At 39.5% G+C, this 14,694-nt stretch overlaps 1 protein-coding gene across 1 annotated transcript; it reads right to left on the bottom strand.

Annotated features, from left to right (window-relative positions):
* Positions 1–3,413: 3,413 nt before the first annotated feature.
* CUNH4orf17 (chromosome unknown C4orf17 homolog) lies at positions 3,414–12,518 on the bottom strand. The gene is made up of 9 exons (XM_044428496.1): positions 12,371–12,518; positions 10,241–10,417; positions 9,552–9,619; positions 7,542–7,691; positions 6,145–6,226; positions 5,170–5,341; positions 4,306–4,320; positions 3,875–3,909; positions 3,414–3,598 (listed from the first exon to the last, which is right to left on the bottom strand). Exons 1-9 carry the CDS (start codon positions 12,516–12,518, stop codon positions 3,414–3,416), a joined length of 1,032 nt encoding a protein of 343 aa, XP_044284431.1.
* Positions 12,519–14,694: the final 2,176 nt, after the last annotated feature.

The raw sequence follows: 14,694 nt of genomic DNA, 5'->3' as shown, positions 1-14,694 counted from the left end.
ATCATAGTTTTCATATAGTTATTTCCATTACTCTATATGGTCTGTTAATTTAGAAGGTTTCTATAGTAAGCTGCAGGCACAGCATGAAATCCAGGCACTTGCAGTTTGCTCCAGTGACATGCATTTGCCTTTGGGATGGTGTTTTGGTATTCCAGTCATAACTAAATGTTGGTGTGCTCAAGTTTAGATGCACTGTCACATAAAATACTTTGACAGCACTATTTTTAAAGGCCATTTAAAAAACAGCAGAACATGATTTATATGATTGTATTAGCAACATTTACTCCTCATTTTTACGGATGGAATCTAGACAGTTATGCATAAAGTAGAATTATTGAAACTAATGAGACTTAAGTTAATCAGTTAGTTTGCCACACTTCATCAGTCCTTCTCTAAGCATGGCTAAATCTGGATCTGTGTGAAAATACTTTTCCTCTTGGTATTGCTGTAAGAAGAGACTGAGTTAGTAGAGTTGCTGAAAAGGAAACATCCAATGTCATCTTCTTAATCCTTTCAGTTTTCTAACTAAGCCTTTTAAAAATGATATGTCATCTTTATTTAGGCTAAGGGAATAACTAGTCTATGTAGACACCTTTAGAGCTCCATGACTGAACAGAAATTTGAACTTAGGCTTTCCCATTCAGCACTCTGCTGGCTTTCCTATATCAGAAGTCCTGAAAGATTTATTCATATAGATATGGAGGGGTGTAAATAATGGTTGCCAACTGTATGCAGCTTGCATATTTTCAATAAGAATACTGTCAGTGTTGCTAAGAGACCCCAAACTTGCCTGCTTAGTTGATGGCAGCTACACTCGGCACAATAGATCAATTCCTCTTCTGGCATATGAGCACTGGCAATCATTAAAATATGGGCTGTGATTTCTTAAACGTAATTGTGAAGTACTCATGGATATTATTTTCATTCTCTATACAATAGCATTAGCTGCCTTTTTAGTGAATAGTTAATTCTGTGAAACTACCTTAATGCTGTGAAAGTTTATTGTGCATTGCACAGGTTTCTCATTTTAATGACTTGAGCCAAATCTTTAATGACATGTTTAACAGCTCCCTAGAGTAAGTTATATAAATATGTGCCCAGGAATATTAGGTTGCAGTCTGAGCACTTTTATGAAATGTTTGACGTAGATGTATGACTGTTTAAATTAGCGTATCTGAGTCTTTTCCGTAGCCCCAGACAGACAGGATCCTGAAGACTGCAGACTCAGCTGTTAGCATGTGGGGAAAAGAGTTTGAAGATGGGCCATATCACTTTATTATAGTACAATGAAATGTGACCACCTCACCAGAATAGTCTTGGGTATCTCTGTTTCTGTGCTCTGACTTGTTTTGGTTCTGCTTCTTTTGGTGTAAAATTGAAGTCAGTAAAAGAGCAGGTGCAGGCGAGTTTTGGGAGGAAGGGGAATTGGAGCACATAGGCATCATTTCTATTTGAATAGCTTTATGGTAGGATAAATAAACAAATTGCTATGCATTAGTTTGAGCTACACAATACTGGGGCCATGATTCAAAGGGCACTGTGGCTTTGGACCCCATCCCACTAAAGCCTCTTGTGCATGTACTCAATGTTGCACCTAAAGTTTGCAGGACCATCTACAGGGTCTTATGTGGTACAAGGAGCTGTAGCCTGAAAATCAGATCACTAATTACCCTCCCCATTCTATGTACTTCCATAACACCTATTTGTGCATAGTATTCTGGGTTCCAATACAGATTTCTTGAGAACTACACAGGAAAGTGTGCAGGACTTCCTTTTAAAATGGCTGCACTGTGTGTTTACACTAACTTGTAATGTTTCTCTGTATTTTTTGACTGGGGGAACTGGGGTATATGCATTTCCATGAACAAATAGGTTCAATGTTGCACCTGTCTATTCTAGGCTGCTATTTGTTTTGTGAAGTAGATGCTGGATAAATTTTCAAAAAGTACTGATATTTTCAATTGAGTAGCTGTAAGACACCTTGAGTGCTGTTTTTCTTGGTGGAAAGGCAGGGTACAAATCAACCAAATAGTGGAAGATGCTGTGACTGCAATGGTACCTTTCTGCTCTGTGAAAATAGTAAATAGGTGGGATGCCATTGTTGTTTTGGTGGATTTTTAGGAGTTTTTCTTTTTTACTTAGTGTTCAGCTCATAGGAATGTCTGAACATTGGCAAACCATTCCCCACAATTTATTTGTATTGTTCTGTGGGAGGGAACATAGATATCTCTCTTGAACTTATCTAAAATCTGTTCAGTACCAAAGGAAGACTTTCATTTTTTTATTCATGTGAATCTATTTGTCAGACACTTTGTTTTCTGACTTAGAAATTTATAAAATATATTTTTTAAAATGCCATATTACGTGGTTTGCACATTCCAGACAGAATATAACTTTTCGATGTTACTTCATTCCAGAATTTGAAAACCTTTTGCCGAGTCAAAAAAGTTTTGACTCTTGGATTATTCTTCACTCAAATGTGAAAAATGTGAGCCTGGGCTTCCATGATAACACAAATATTTCAGTCCTTCAACATTCCAGTACTTTGTTTCAAAATAGTAGTTAAATATTTAATAAAGTTTCATTAAAGCACCTTACCTCACCTGTTACTTTTTTTCTGTCTTTTGCCTGAAGAGCACCACTTCCATTCTTTCTCAAAAACAGACTTTATTTGCAGGATTGTTCAAAATGTTACATAACAAATGAATGTTTTTCATTTGCGATCTTGAAAATAATGTATTCATACAAGCCTGATTTTCAGCTGGTGGTCATACACTTATTGAGCTGCAGCTATTCAAAGAATTTTACTTCAGCTGCCATGAATGCAATTTTTGGATAGTCAGGGTACACATCAAATTAATGTGCATGAAATAAAGCAACCTTCATTTGAAGTATGTTCATATTTTTCTTTATTTCAGGGAGAAGAAAGGAGTGCAAAGTAGTAATGGTACATTGTAATCCCTTACATTCTCAGCATTCATTGCTGAATTTCTCAGAGTTGACCTGTGGTATATTAATTTTAAAAAAATATTTGAAAGTCTAAAAGATGTGTGGAATAATAAATTGCGTTTAGTATTTGTATTCTGAAATAATGAAAAAGGCTGTGAATTCTTTTCATACCAGATACCAGACACATGCCATGGCCTCTTACAAACATATACAAAATATATTTATTTGTTTTACCATTTTGGTTTAACTAACATTCAAAAGCAAGATGAGATTTTCTATGTATGTGTTATAACTTCTTAACAGGCAACACTCTAGGCCTGAATGATGTGGCCACAGATGTATTTATTTATTTTTAACTGAAGTTCGGACCTAATTCTGCCAAACTTACAATACGTGCTGTCTTCCAAGAGGCTGTCACCCTGGCTTTCACAGGTTTTGAAGACTGTTTCGAAGATGAGCCACTTCTAACTAGGATGGGATCGCCTAGAGCGAGACCGGCTGTACAGCAACTGGCTGCTGGTTTGTGCTATTGCAGGCGAGTGGGCACTACTTTCCTGATTCACAGACTTACTGGGGGAATGCTTTACATACACACTGTCAGAAGTTGGAATTCTGATTTTTTCTTGACTTGTGAGCAAGTGATCTCTTTCTGAAAAAAAAATTGAAAGTAAAGCTATATTACACAAAGATTTTGTGTTTGATTTCTCCCCCAACCCAGACAGCTGTACTGATTTATATCCAGGGCTTTTTTTTGTCATAGAATGCACCGGAATGGTGTTCCGGCACCATTTTTTGACAGATTTTTCCAAGTGATTGTGAATCGCCCTGTTGGGCATAGCAGGTCAGCAGCAAAATTCATTAACATAGTGCCTGTGGGCTGCTTGTGTGTCGGCGCTGATTGTGAGGGCTCTGCTCAGCTTGGGACGCTGCTCGGCTTGGGATCGGTTGTGTGGTTGTGCGCTGACTGCTTACTGCCGGCGGCGACCATTGTGTAAAAGTGTGACCCCAAGATGTGAGTTCCGGCACTTTTTTTTTTTTTTTTTTACAAAAAAAGCACTGTTTATATCACTATGAAAACAATTATGTGGACTGTCAAGTGGTAATTAATGGGGCTTTCACTCAGGTATATTACATTAAAATACTTATGAGTGCCCTTTCAAGCAACTGCCACCTCCCAGAGGACATGATTACAGATCCCATCTTGTTGAGCATTTATTATGCTAGTTGAGCCTGCTTGGAGTTGTAGTCCAAAACATCTGGAAGACAGCAGGTCGTGGAAAGCCGCCTTAAAACATTGTTTCATTTTCTTGCGAAAATATATGCGACATACCTGTCCTTGATCTTCTAACTAGTGACCCTTTGCTTGGAGTCCTAAAAAGAAGAATGATCGTTTAATGTAAAAATGCAAAGTAACCCGATTAAAACAAAGGGACAAAAGGAAATGCAACTATGCAGGACACATTAACACAACGATCCTGCTATCACACTTTTTTCTTTTCATTTTAGTGAAAATGCAAAGGGATTTGTTGGGGAAGGGCTGTGGTTCCAGTGGCAGAGCACATACTTTGCATGGATCCAAGTTCAATGTATGGCATCTGAGTAGAACTGGGAAAACGCCTTCTTGAAATGCTGGAGAACTACTGCCAGCCAGTGTCAACAATACTTGCCTAGATGGAACAGTGACCTGACCAAGCCTAAGGCAGGAGCTTCCTACATTGCTGTGACATTACTAATTCCTGATAGTAGCAGCCACAGTAAAGACTGAGGACCAACAAAATTCTAGTATAAGGTAGTAATTCATTATTTCTGGAATATTTCCTTAACTTCTAAAATGTGACCTGAGTGTTAGATATGTTTTCCTTATTACAACTTTTTTCTAGTTGAAACCAACACTTTGTAAAATAGACTGATTTTGCCAGGATTTATGTCTCCCTTTTACATTATTGATCTTTGGGAGTGTCTTTAACTTTTTTTCCCTTTTTTTTCTTTTTTGGTTGTGTTTGTCTATTCTTCTAGCAAAATACATAATGTGTGTTACTGCTGGTGAATGTAAGATACAAACATTACTCTTAGTGGTAACCAGAAACAATGGTTACACAAAACAGGTGTTGCCTCTCAGGGTGAGTAGCAGGAGAAAGCCTCAAAAGCACAGGCAATGCTGATGACCGGTATGCAGTAGCTTTCCATTTAGCCCCATTCTTAACAATTCTGTGAATATACCTGAACTGATGGTTGTCTTCTGGTGATCCTTTTTGAATTACTTTTTGGATCTTCAACATATCCTGCAAATTCACCTTCTCTGCTTCATTTTTGTCGGATGTCCTTTGCTGATAATGCAGCAGATCTTGGCTGGTCATATCTGAGTGTATGAAGTTTGACACAAACTCCTTCTCTGAAACATCAAGAATAAGAAGTTTATGTTTAAAAGGGATGCCTTGCAACTCTAAAGAGGTACACAAAGACTTATAATAAGAAAGGCTCTTCTGTGTACTTCAGCTTAGACACCCTCTGTAGCGCCGATTGCTTCATTGGGATGGTTGGAGAATGCACAGATCTTTGTACACACACATATGCAATATAGTTTAGCATTTGCATATATTTAATATTTACATTAAGATCAGACATGTAGGCCATGAACCATGCTGGATAAGCTTGAGTTCAGGAGCAGTGATCTACTGTTCTGGGCAGCCAGTGTGAATGTGATAAGGATGAATCCATTTTATTTCTTCATTTATTTATTTATTTATTTAGAATATTTATATGCCATCCTGTCGCAAAGGCCTCAGGACAGCTTACATAAATAAATAAGAATAATATAAAACATAATACATCATTAGATTTATATCCTGTTTTTTGTTTTTTAACTCAAAGTAGTTTACATCATTCTCCTCTTCCTGCTACTCTCAATCTTATTCCCACAACAACCCTGTGAAATATGTTGGGTTGAACGTCAGTGACTGGCCCAAAGTTGGCTCAGTTGGCTCCATGACTGAGTGGGGACGAGAACCCAGATTGCCAGAGTCCCAGGCCTGCAATTTTAACCACTACACAACTCTGGCTCTCTGAATGGTGAATACTGAATACCAGAATTCTTGCAGAGAAAAGGTCAAGGCATCAGACATTTCCTCTTGAAGAGATGGCAATATGACCAGCAGATAAACTGAGTGTTTGCAACAATTAGGTTTATATTCTTACCTTTTGGACTTGCCTTTGCCAACCACTCTTGGATCTCTGCAAGGGAGTCTGTCTGTAAAATATCACGAAGCTTTTCGAGAATCTAGAAAGAATGCATCAGTCAAATGACACATTGCAGTAGGATAAGCACAGTTATCGTATAGAGCTATTTAATTTTTATGTTTCTGTTCAACTTAGGTCCATCCCTGATAGTATAGTGAAAGTAAAATCATACAGTGATGCATTTTTGCAAAATTAAATAGCATCATAGAGTAAAATAATAGTATGTCCTCATCTGTAGAGTTGTCACATGTTTAAGTAAGGCAAAATGAAGCTTAAAATGAAGCAGAAGAACATAAGAACACCAGCACTAGATCAGATCAAAGGCTGACATCGTTCAGCATTCCTATAGCAGCCAAACAGGTACACATAGGAACATCATGAAAAGGACATGAAAGCAATCATGTCTTTCACTGTCGTTTGTTTACTTATTTTATATTCCACCCATCCCTGAAAGGAATGCAGGGCAGTTTACATATGCTGGCTGCTCCTCTCCATTGTGTGTACCCTTTTGTGTACCCTTATAAGAGCATTAATTTATCCCTTGTAACTAAACAGCATCCTACTTGAAGTTTAGAAATACCAGACTTTACTTTTTGGATATTTTGTGGACCTTTTGGTTCTGGAATTCAAAAGAAGAGTTACAGCCATTTGAAGGAAATGCTGTACCAATTGAATTACTGTGAATGGGATTTTCTCAAATTCACCAATGCAGATGGAAAGTGTTGTAATTCTTTTTCTTAATTAGATTGTGGGGTTGATTCCATGTCTAAAATCATTTTGGGTACCACAAATGTCACTTGATATTACTAGCTTTAATTTATAATTCCAATTGGACATTGAAAAATACAAAATGATTCAGGGGTTACAGAAAATCTATTCCTGACAACTTCAGAAGAAAATTAATGCACATTTCCTTTCCTTTCAGTAGTCTTCTATTCTGTAATCTAACAAGCACTTATTTTTAGCCAACAAAAATCAAAGCAAAAGCCACGTATAACTTTTTGTCTGCAAAAGACGCTTGAAAGGGGCATATAATAACTCATTCTACTTTTTTTGTACTCTGCATGTTCTTCTGGCTTTTTAAAATGTTGTGTGCTTACAACAACATCATCAAAAAATTTCTCTCCCCCCTTTTTCATTGCACCATCCTTGCCACCAACAGTTTTATCGTATAAACAGACTGGTTGGTTTCAAACTGCTGGTATAACCTTAAACATGTTTACTCAGAAGAAAATCCTATTCATTTCAGTGCAACTTGCTCACTGGTAAGAGTAGAATGACAGTTACTGATAGTACTCATCCTGTTCTATCTTACAAGCTGGAAGCATGTATTTGTGTTTAGCACTGTATCTTACCTTTATTTCCTGCTCCAGGTGACTTGGACTATAATTCATGTTCTCCAGGTTTTCTGGTCTGTGAGGCATTGCTTGGGCAGATACAAGATGGCGCTCCTGGACACTCCTGCTTTGTGGCTGGTCTCCAATATAATTCCTCAAAGGGTCATCCTGAGGATGAGGCAGAATATAAAAATATTCAACAAATACAGAAAGGCACAAAATAAAACTTCCAGTGTTTACTTTGTTTCTGTTGAGTTGTTGCAGTGTTTATGTACTAGGGTTCTTCAAAAAGTTTCTGCACTTTTTAAAACTCTATTAAGAATTTCAAAAACAAATTACATCACTTTTAGTCCACAGTCATGTTCCTTTGCGATGCATTTTTTCCATCATACCAACTTTTTAATATCATTAAAAGATACCTAAAATATATTTATAAAATATAAAAGTGTGGAAAATTTTTAAAGACCCCTCGTACATTGCCAAAAACTGGGCCTGAGTCCGATATTAAATAGTTGCCCTCAGTGTGCCCTTTAGCATTGTTAACTATGTTAGTATTAATTAGAATACTACATGTAACAAATAAGCCAGCACTACAAATGGAGTTAATTATTCATTAGCATTTGCAAGTTCTTAAACTGCAAATTTATTGGATTCATTATGAGCTGGACACCACAAGTAATGTATTTCTATCAACAGAGGCATCCAGAGCACCATCTGGTTCAATTTTCTGGGAATTATTCAGTTATTGAGGCCTGAGGATATGGGCAAGGTACTTGGTCAAGTTTGGCCTACCACCTGTATGCTTGACCCTTGCCCATCCTGGATCATTGGTAGAACTAAGGAAGGGATTCACACCTGGATCCAGGATCCAGTAAATGCCTCTTTGAAAGAGGGAGTGGTACCAGCCTCCTTTAAAGAGGCTGTGATTGAGCCACTCTTTAAAAAGTCTAACTTGGACTCAGGGGATGTGAATAACTGTAGGTCTGTTGCCAACATCTCCTTCTGGGGCAAGGTGTTTGAGTGGGTGGTGGCCGAGCAGCTCCAAGCACTTTAGGATGAAACTGACTAGGCAGATCCGTTTCAATCTGGCTTCAGTCTTGGTTTGGAATGGAAAATGCCTTGGTCACCCTGTGGGATGCCAGGAGAGAGACAGGGGGAGTGTGACCCTGTTGATTCCCCTGAACCTCTCAGAGGCTTTTGATACCATTGACCACGGTATCCTTCTACATAGGCCAGTTGGATTAGGAGTAAGAGGTACTGAATTCTAGTGATTCCACCACTCCCTGATCAACTGATTCCAGAATGTGGTGCAGGGGGATTGTTGCTCTGTGCCATGGCAGCTTTGCCATGGAGTGCCACAAGGCTGTTTTATCCCCAGTGCTATTTAGCATCTGCAGGAAGATCTGGGAAAGATCTAGAGATATGGGCTGAGGGGCCATCGATATGCAGATGACATGCCGCTCTAGTTCTCTTTTTCATCAAACCCAGGTGGAGCAGTGGCAGTCCTGAATCAGTGCCTAAGCTCAGTGGAAGCTTAAGGAATTGAGCAAATTGCTCAAAATACCTGTGAGCCTCACACTGCACATATGAATACAAATTTGTATCTGTGCTGCAGTCAATCAGGGATTCTAGCAAAACATTCAAATTAGCCAATAGAGCTGCACAAAGACTTGGTCAAAGCAACCAATTCATAGTCCTTTTTTAACAGATAATGAATACAGAGGGTGTTTTTTTGTTCTGTTTTTTAACATGCCATCTTGCTATCAATAAGTGATTAGGCATAGGTTGTGGATCACTTGATGATCAATCTTTTTGATATATTAAAGCAGGGGTAGGCAACAGAATGTATGGCTGCCTGCAAGTGTTTTTCAAGATTTTTTCTAGAATGATGGGGAAGTAACTGAGTGTGAGATACACAAGCAGAAAGTTCCATATATATTTGCAATACAGGTGGTTAAAGGAATAAGTTTCAAGACAAAGAGTCTAACTTGTTTAATAATAAATGGATATAGAGATCTTTTGATTTACCCTTCTCTTTAACAGTGGGGTGTTTTCTGCTCTTTTTGTGAACTCTGTAATTCCATCTCTCATAAGATCTGGAATATAATAGGTTTTTAATTAGTATTAAAGACTGAAGAGATAGTTTGAAAAAAATATAATTTGATGCAGTATTTAGATGTAGAAGAATGTCTCCAGGTGAGATGTGGGATATTGTGGTAATCATGTATTCTCATGGATCCATTTTTTTGCGAACAACGTATGATGTTATAGCTTCATTCACTTAAACACTGCAGAATCCCCATCAGCAACTAACTTTAGAGAAGAACTCAATTTAAAGGGGAGGTGAGAAAGAGAGACTAGTGCCTCCCTAGTGTTTAAAATGAGCTGCCAACCTAGTTCTACTCTCACCACACACTGCTCTTGGTTCTCCAGTTTTGAATCACCCACCGACAGCAGATACTTCACCGAGGACTTGATATGGCCCTGAGATCTCTAGCTGTTATCCTTTCTGTAAAGCATGGAGAAATAAGACTTTCGAAAAACAGACATGAAGATCTGAGAAGTCTGAAACAACAATGGGTTGTTGTGTGGTGTGAAGCCAGTCACTAAGCGAACTTAATCATGGTCCCAGTTTGATATCTCAAAGGAAAAACTCAAATAGTGATTTCAGCACAGAAATTGTATGTCTTAGAATTCCGGCAGCCATGGGTACTTACCTGCAACTTTTGGTCTGGGTACGATTGGTACCAGACTTGGCAGAGGGTTGTTGGGAAAAGTATCGGCATTCATTCCAGCTTGCCTACGAAACTGACTGTATTCTGGCCCTGAGAAACTGTAGGACGCATCGCTGTATCCTCGATCTTTCACAACACAGACAGGTACATCATTTAATCCTGGGTAAGAAAGAATTCCTTAAATATCTTCCCAGTAGTGTCCAATACTTTAGTAGCATTAGATGGATACAAAGACAAAAGCATCCTGACACGGTCAATCTTGATTTCCTATGGCTGGTCTCTCTTACACACAAGCACACACAAATTTTATTATTTAACACTTGGAGCTATTATTCCACACGTGTCCTTCACATGATTCTAAAATCAAGTGATAACTCTAAATGGGTGTGTAAGCCATAACAGCAGCTTTGGTTCACTTGTTGATTATTTAAACAGTCAACAAATTAAATTTTGTTTAATTTGTTTCACTGAATTTGTTGACTATTTACACAGGGCAGAGTCATCCAATGACAAAAGAGCAACTGATGCATTGCATGTGTGAACCAACATTTGGTTTACTCTTTTATGGCGCCCCCTCTCTGCCTCTTTCAAAGAGTTTCATGGGTGGGGGGAGGTGATGCTTTCCATGTGCTACCCTCCTCCATTTTGTACTGCTTCTTTCATCTTTTTTCTTATAACCAGTAAGGAAAAAAGGATGGGATGGCTACACTATGACTTCTAATCAATGGCATCTAACAATTCTAGGGGGTCTTCATCTATTGACAGGTACTGCACTGAGTTGTCTTGGTCAATATGAAAGCCCTGGAGGTTTATCAAGTCAGAGACAGAGCCTCAACACCACCTGATGCGAACTAAGTAGTCTAATCAGAGAAGAAGAAAGTTACAACTGGTTGCTTTTGTGAAGTCTGCTTTGTTAAATAACTAGTTTAGTAATTATTAATATTACATTATATCTGCACACTGCCTTTGTTCTCTTGCTTACATAGTCTTCCTCCCCATTTTATGCTCCCAACAACCCTGTGAAGTAGAGCAGGTTGAGAGCCATAACTGGCCCAAAGTTACCCAGTAAGCTTCATGGATAAGTGGGGACTAGAACCCAAATCTCTTGAGTCCCAGTGCAACACTTTGCCCTTACACCTGGTGACTTTCTGTGGCCTATTAAGTTGCTAGATCTTCTAGCCTAAAGTTCATTACATATTGTTGATTGCTTTCCCAGCACTTGTAATGACACATGCCAGATATTTCTAAGCCAAAAGATCAAGCCACTGAGGCTTACAGATGTTAACTGTTCAAAGCCCACAGCTGTACTCACTAGCCGGCTACATACATTAGAAACTATCCATTTGCCAGGTGAGATCTTGGTTCCAATTTTTCCTTCTCTGTGTAATTTCTTTACCTATTCCTAGGAAGCTTGTATGTTGATGTGAAGAATTTAGGGGTGCAGCTGCCCAGCTTGAGTGTATGAATATGCAGCATTTCCTGGTGCTACCAAATAGGCTGTTAGGATAGTTTCAAGTGCTGTTTGCAGCCACTTAATTATCAGTAAAATGAGCATGTGTCTAACTCCTCATTTCCTGACTGAGTTCACACAACACAATAAACAGCATTCATGCCTTGAGAACTGGACTGACAGGTGCCTGCTGCTCTACTAAGTTACTGTCTGCTTCTCCACACCTCTACTGTGGTGGAACGCCCAGATTCAGATGATAAAACGGCCCATCGTGGGCACAGCAACCTCCACAACAAGCCATGGGTTTTCAGTGTGGCTCATTCCCCTCAGACAAGTCATCCTGCAGGGAACTGGTCTGTGTTTGCATGACTTGGGAATCTACCATGCCTTGTCACTCCCAGTGGACTGTCATGTGGTGTGAACTCGGTCACTAAGTTATTCTTCCTGTCCATAGCCCCAAGGCTCCTATCAATATAGCCTGCTGACATGATATTTTGAAGCAACATTCATTGTGTAACGGGAGACAAATGGTGGCAACTTCACTTCCTACAGTGCTACATCCATTTCTAGCAAATGCTGCATGAGACTTATTTCTCATCTGGAGATGACAAGGGAAGGCAGAGATTGGCTGTATTAGTCTTTTAAAGGGAATGAACCTTTACCTTTCATATGGCACACAGTCTTGGGGTGTGGGGAGTGTCTACAAACAAAGTAAGTTCCTTTCCCGTATAAGGCCTCCTTTGGCCCTGGCCTTGTGCTTTCTCTGTGCATCAGCTGAAGCTCAGGTTGTGCTCTGAAATTGATGTTCATCTTAAAGCTTTTCTCTCTTTCTTGCAGTTATTCTTGGCGCAACAAGCAGCGGGAGCACTTCATCTGTGCTGCTGGCACAAAGGAAAGAACAGCCATAGGCATGAATGCAGCGTGTGCTTCAAGGGCTTTCGCACACATTTTCTTTCTGTTCTTTCTACTCACTTAACAGGGCAAGTCCTCACAAATAAAAGCCACAGAACACATGAATAAAGAATATGGAATAAAAGCAGCATCCAATAAAATGATGTACAGAGGCTAACACTAAGATCAATAAAAACCTCAGTAGAGGTTTAAAAAAACAACTTTGAACTTTCTGTTTGGTCACTGATTTGTAGCCTGTAAGCATACCATGTATTATTTTGCAACTGAATTAGGAAGCCAATTTCAGCTGAATTATACACTGAGTTGATAATGCTTTGCTTCCCTTTTCTTTCCGCTGTAAAACACTATCCATAAATGGCAGGCAACCTTGAAAAGATAACTATCATGAAAAGGAAGGTAGTGAACTTTTGTTAGTCAGAGGGCTGAATTCCATTTTGCAGATGCTTGCAAAGACCACATTCCAGTGGTGCACAGGGCCAAGAGCAAACAAAGAAGCCCAAAATACCAAACATGCCAGACTATTGCAGCTTAAAGCTCTTAAGAGAGACATTTCAACCTTTTAGAATGGGAAAGCCAAGAAACCACCAAACAATCAAAGGTGAGGCAAGGGAAAGAGGTATGGCTACCTGGGGAACCTTGTAGGGCCAGATTTTGCCTATGGGCGAGGGATCCAACAAACCTATTTTAGGCAGTAGACTATAACCTTCACATGGAGTTAGTTATTGGGGGATGTCCTTTTAGATTCAGGTCTAGGAAAAAGGATTTGGAATAAGGATTAAACTCTGTTTAGAGGTTCTCTCCAAAGGCAATCACGGCTTTAGGCAAGGTCAGCATGATATAGTCAGCCAGGCCTCCTCTTGGAGTTCCCCAGCTAAGCATGCCACTTCTGTCCCCAACTGAGTTCAGAGAACACAATAATCCATGGCTTAACAGTAACCCACAGGCAATCCATACATGAATCTTCAGTGAGTTCACATAAGAAAATAAGGCATGGTGCTCTATATACAAGTGGCTTGCATTATCTGAACCCAATCAGAATGGTTAAGAAATGATGCTTCTGGGTTTGGACAACATGATATGTCACCCTTGGTTTCTAATCTACCATGATTTAATGTGTTGGGCAAACCCAGTGTTGTCTGAAGTTAGCTGAAGAGTTTATTGTTGAGTTATGAACTGAGAAGTAAGTGCTCACCATGGATTGTTAGCTGGGTTCAGACCTTTGTCTGAGTCAGACCTTTGGTCTCTCTAGCCCAGTAGCATCCTCCCTGACTGACAGTTTGCTGCCTGATTCTTTTAGGTGAAGATGCCAGGACTTGAACAGCCATGCTGGTTTAGACCAAGGATCCTCCTAGTCCAGCATTCTGTACACGCAGGGACAAAGCAGCCACCCAGAGGATTGCTCAAGCAGAATGGGTGCAAGTCCTTTGCCTACCCAAGTTCCTTATCCATTGGTGTATGCAAGCATGCCACCTCTGGCAAAGGAGGTAGCAGATTATTTCTTGTTTAAATGTAAATAATTTAAATTTAAATTCTAGTAGCCACAATCCCTGCTTCCATGAACCTGTCCAATCCCTGTCCAATTGGTGGCCATCACTACTTCCCATGACAGTGAATTCCATAACTAAACTATATGTTGCATGAAGAAGTACTTTCTCTTGTCTGGCCTAACTTTTCCCCCAGTCAGTTTCATGGGGTGACACCAGGTTTGCATGTTATGGGACAGAGAGATAAGCGTTTCCCTCTCCATTCTTCCACACTGTGCAATGACACCTCTATCATGTCTCCCATTACTTGCCTTTTTTCTAAGCTGAACATTCCCACTTTTTGCAGCCACTCCTCATACAGGAGATACTCAAGTCCCTCGATCATTTTCATTGTCCTAACCTTCTGCATGCAAAGCATGTGATCCACCACTTATTTAGGGTCCCCAGTGGATGTAGATGCCCTGTTTCTCCACCTATCACACCCAGAGTACACCAGAGCAATTTCCAAAGCAGTTTAGGAAGCAGAAGGGAGAAGAATGAGAGGGACAGAGTCAGAGATGCCCTGCTGCCAGTCTGTAAGCTCTTCCACC

Source organism: Varanus komodoensis, unplaced genomic scaffold, assembly GCF_004798865.1.
Source record: "Varanus komodoensis strain SLA01 unplaced genomic scaffold, ASM479886v1 scaffold2, whole genome shotgun sequence".
Classification (NCBI taxonomy): Eukaryota; Metazoa; Chordata; class Lepidosauria; order Squamata; family Varanidae; genus Varanus; species Varanus komodoensis.
The sequence above is the reverse complement of the archived record's forward strand: the minus strand, read 5'-3'. Positions and strand labels throughout refer to the sequence as shown.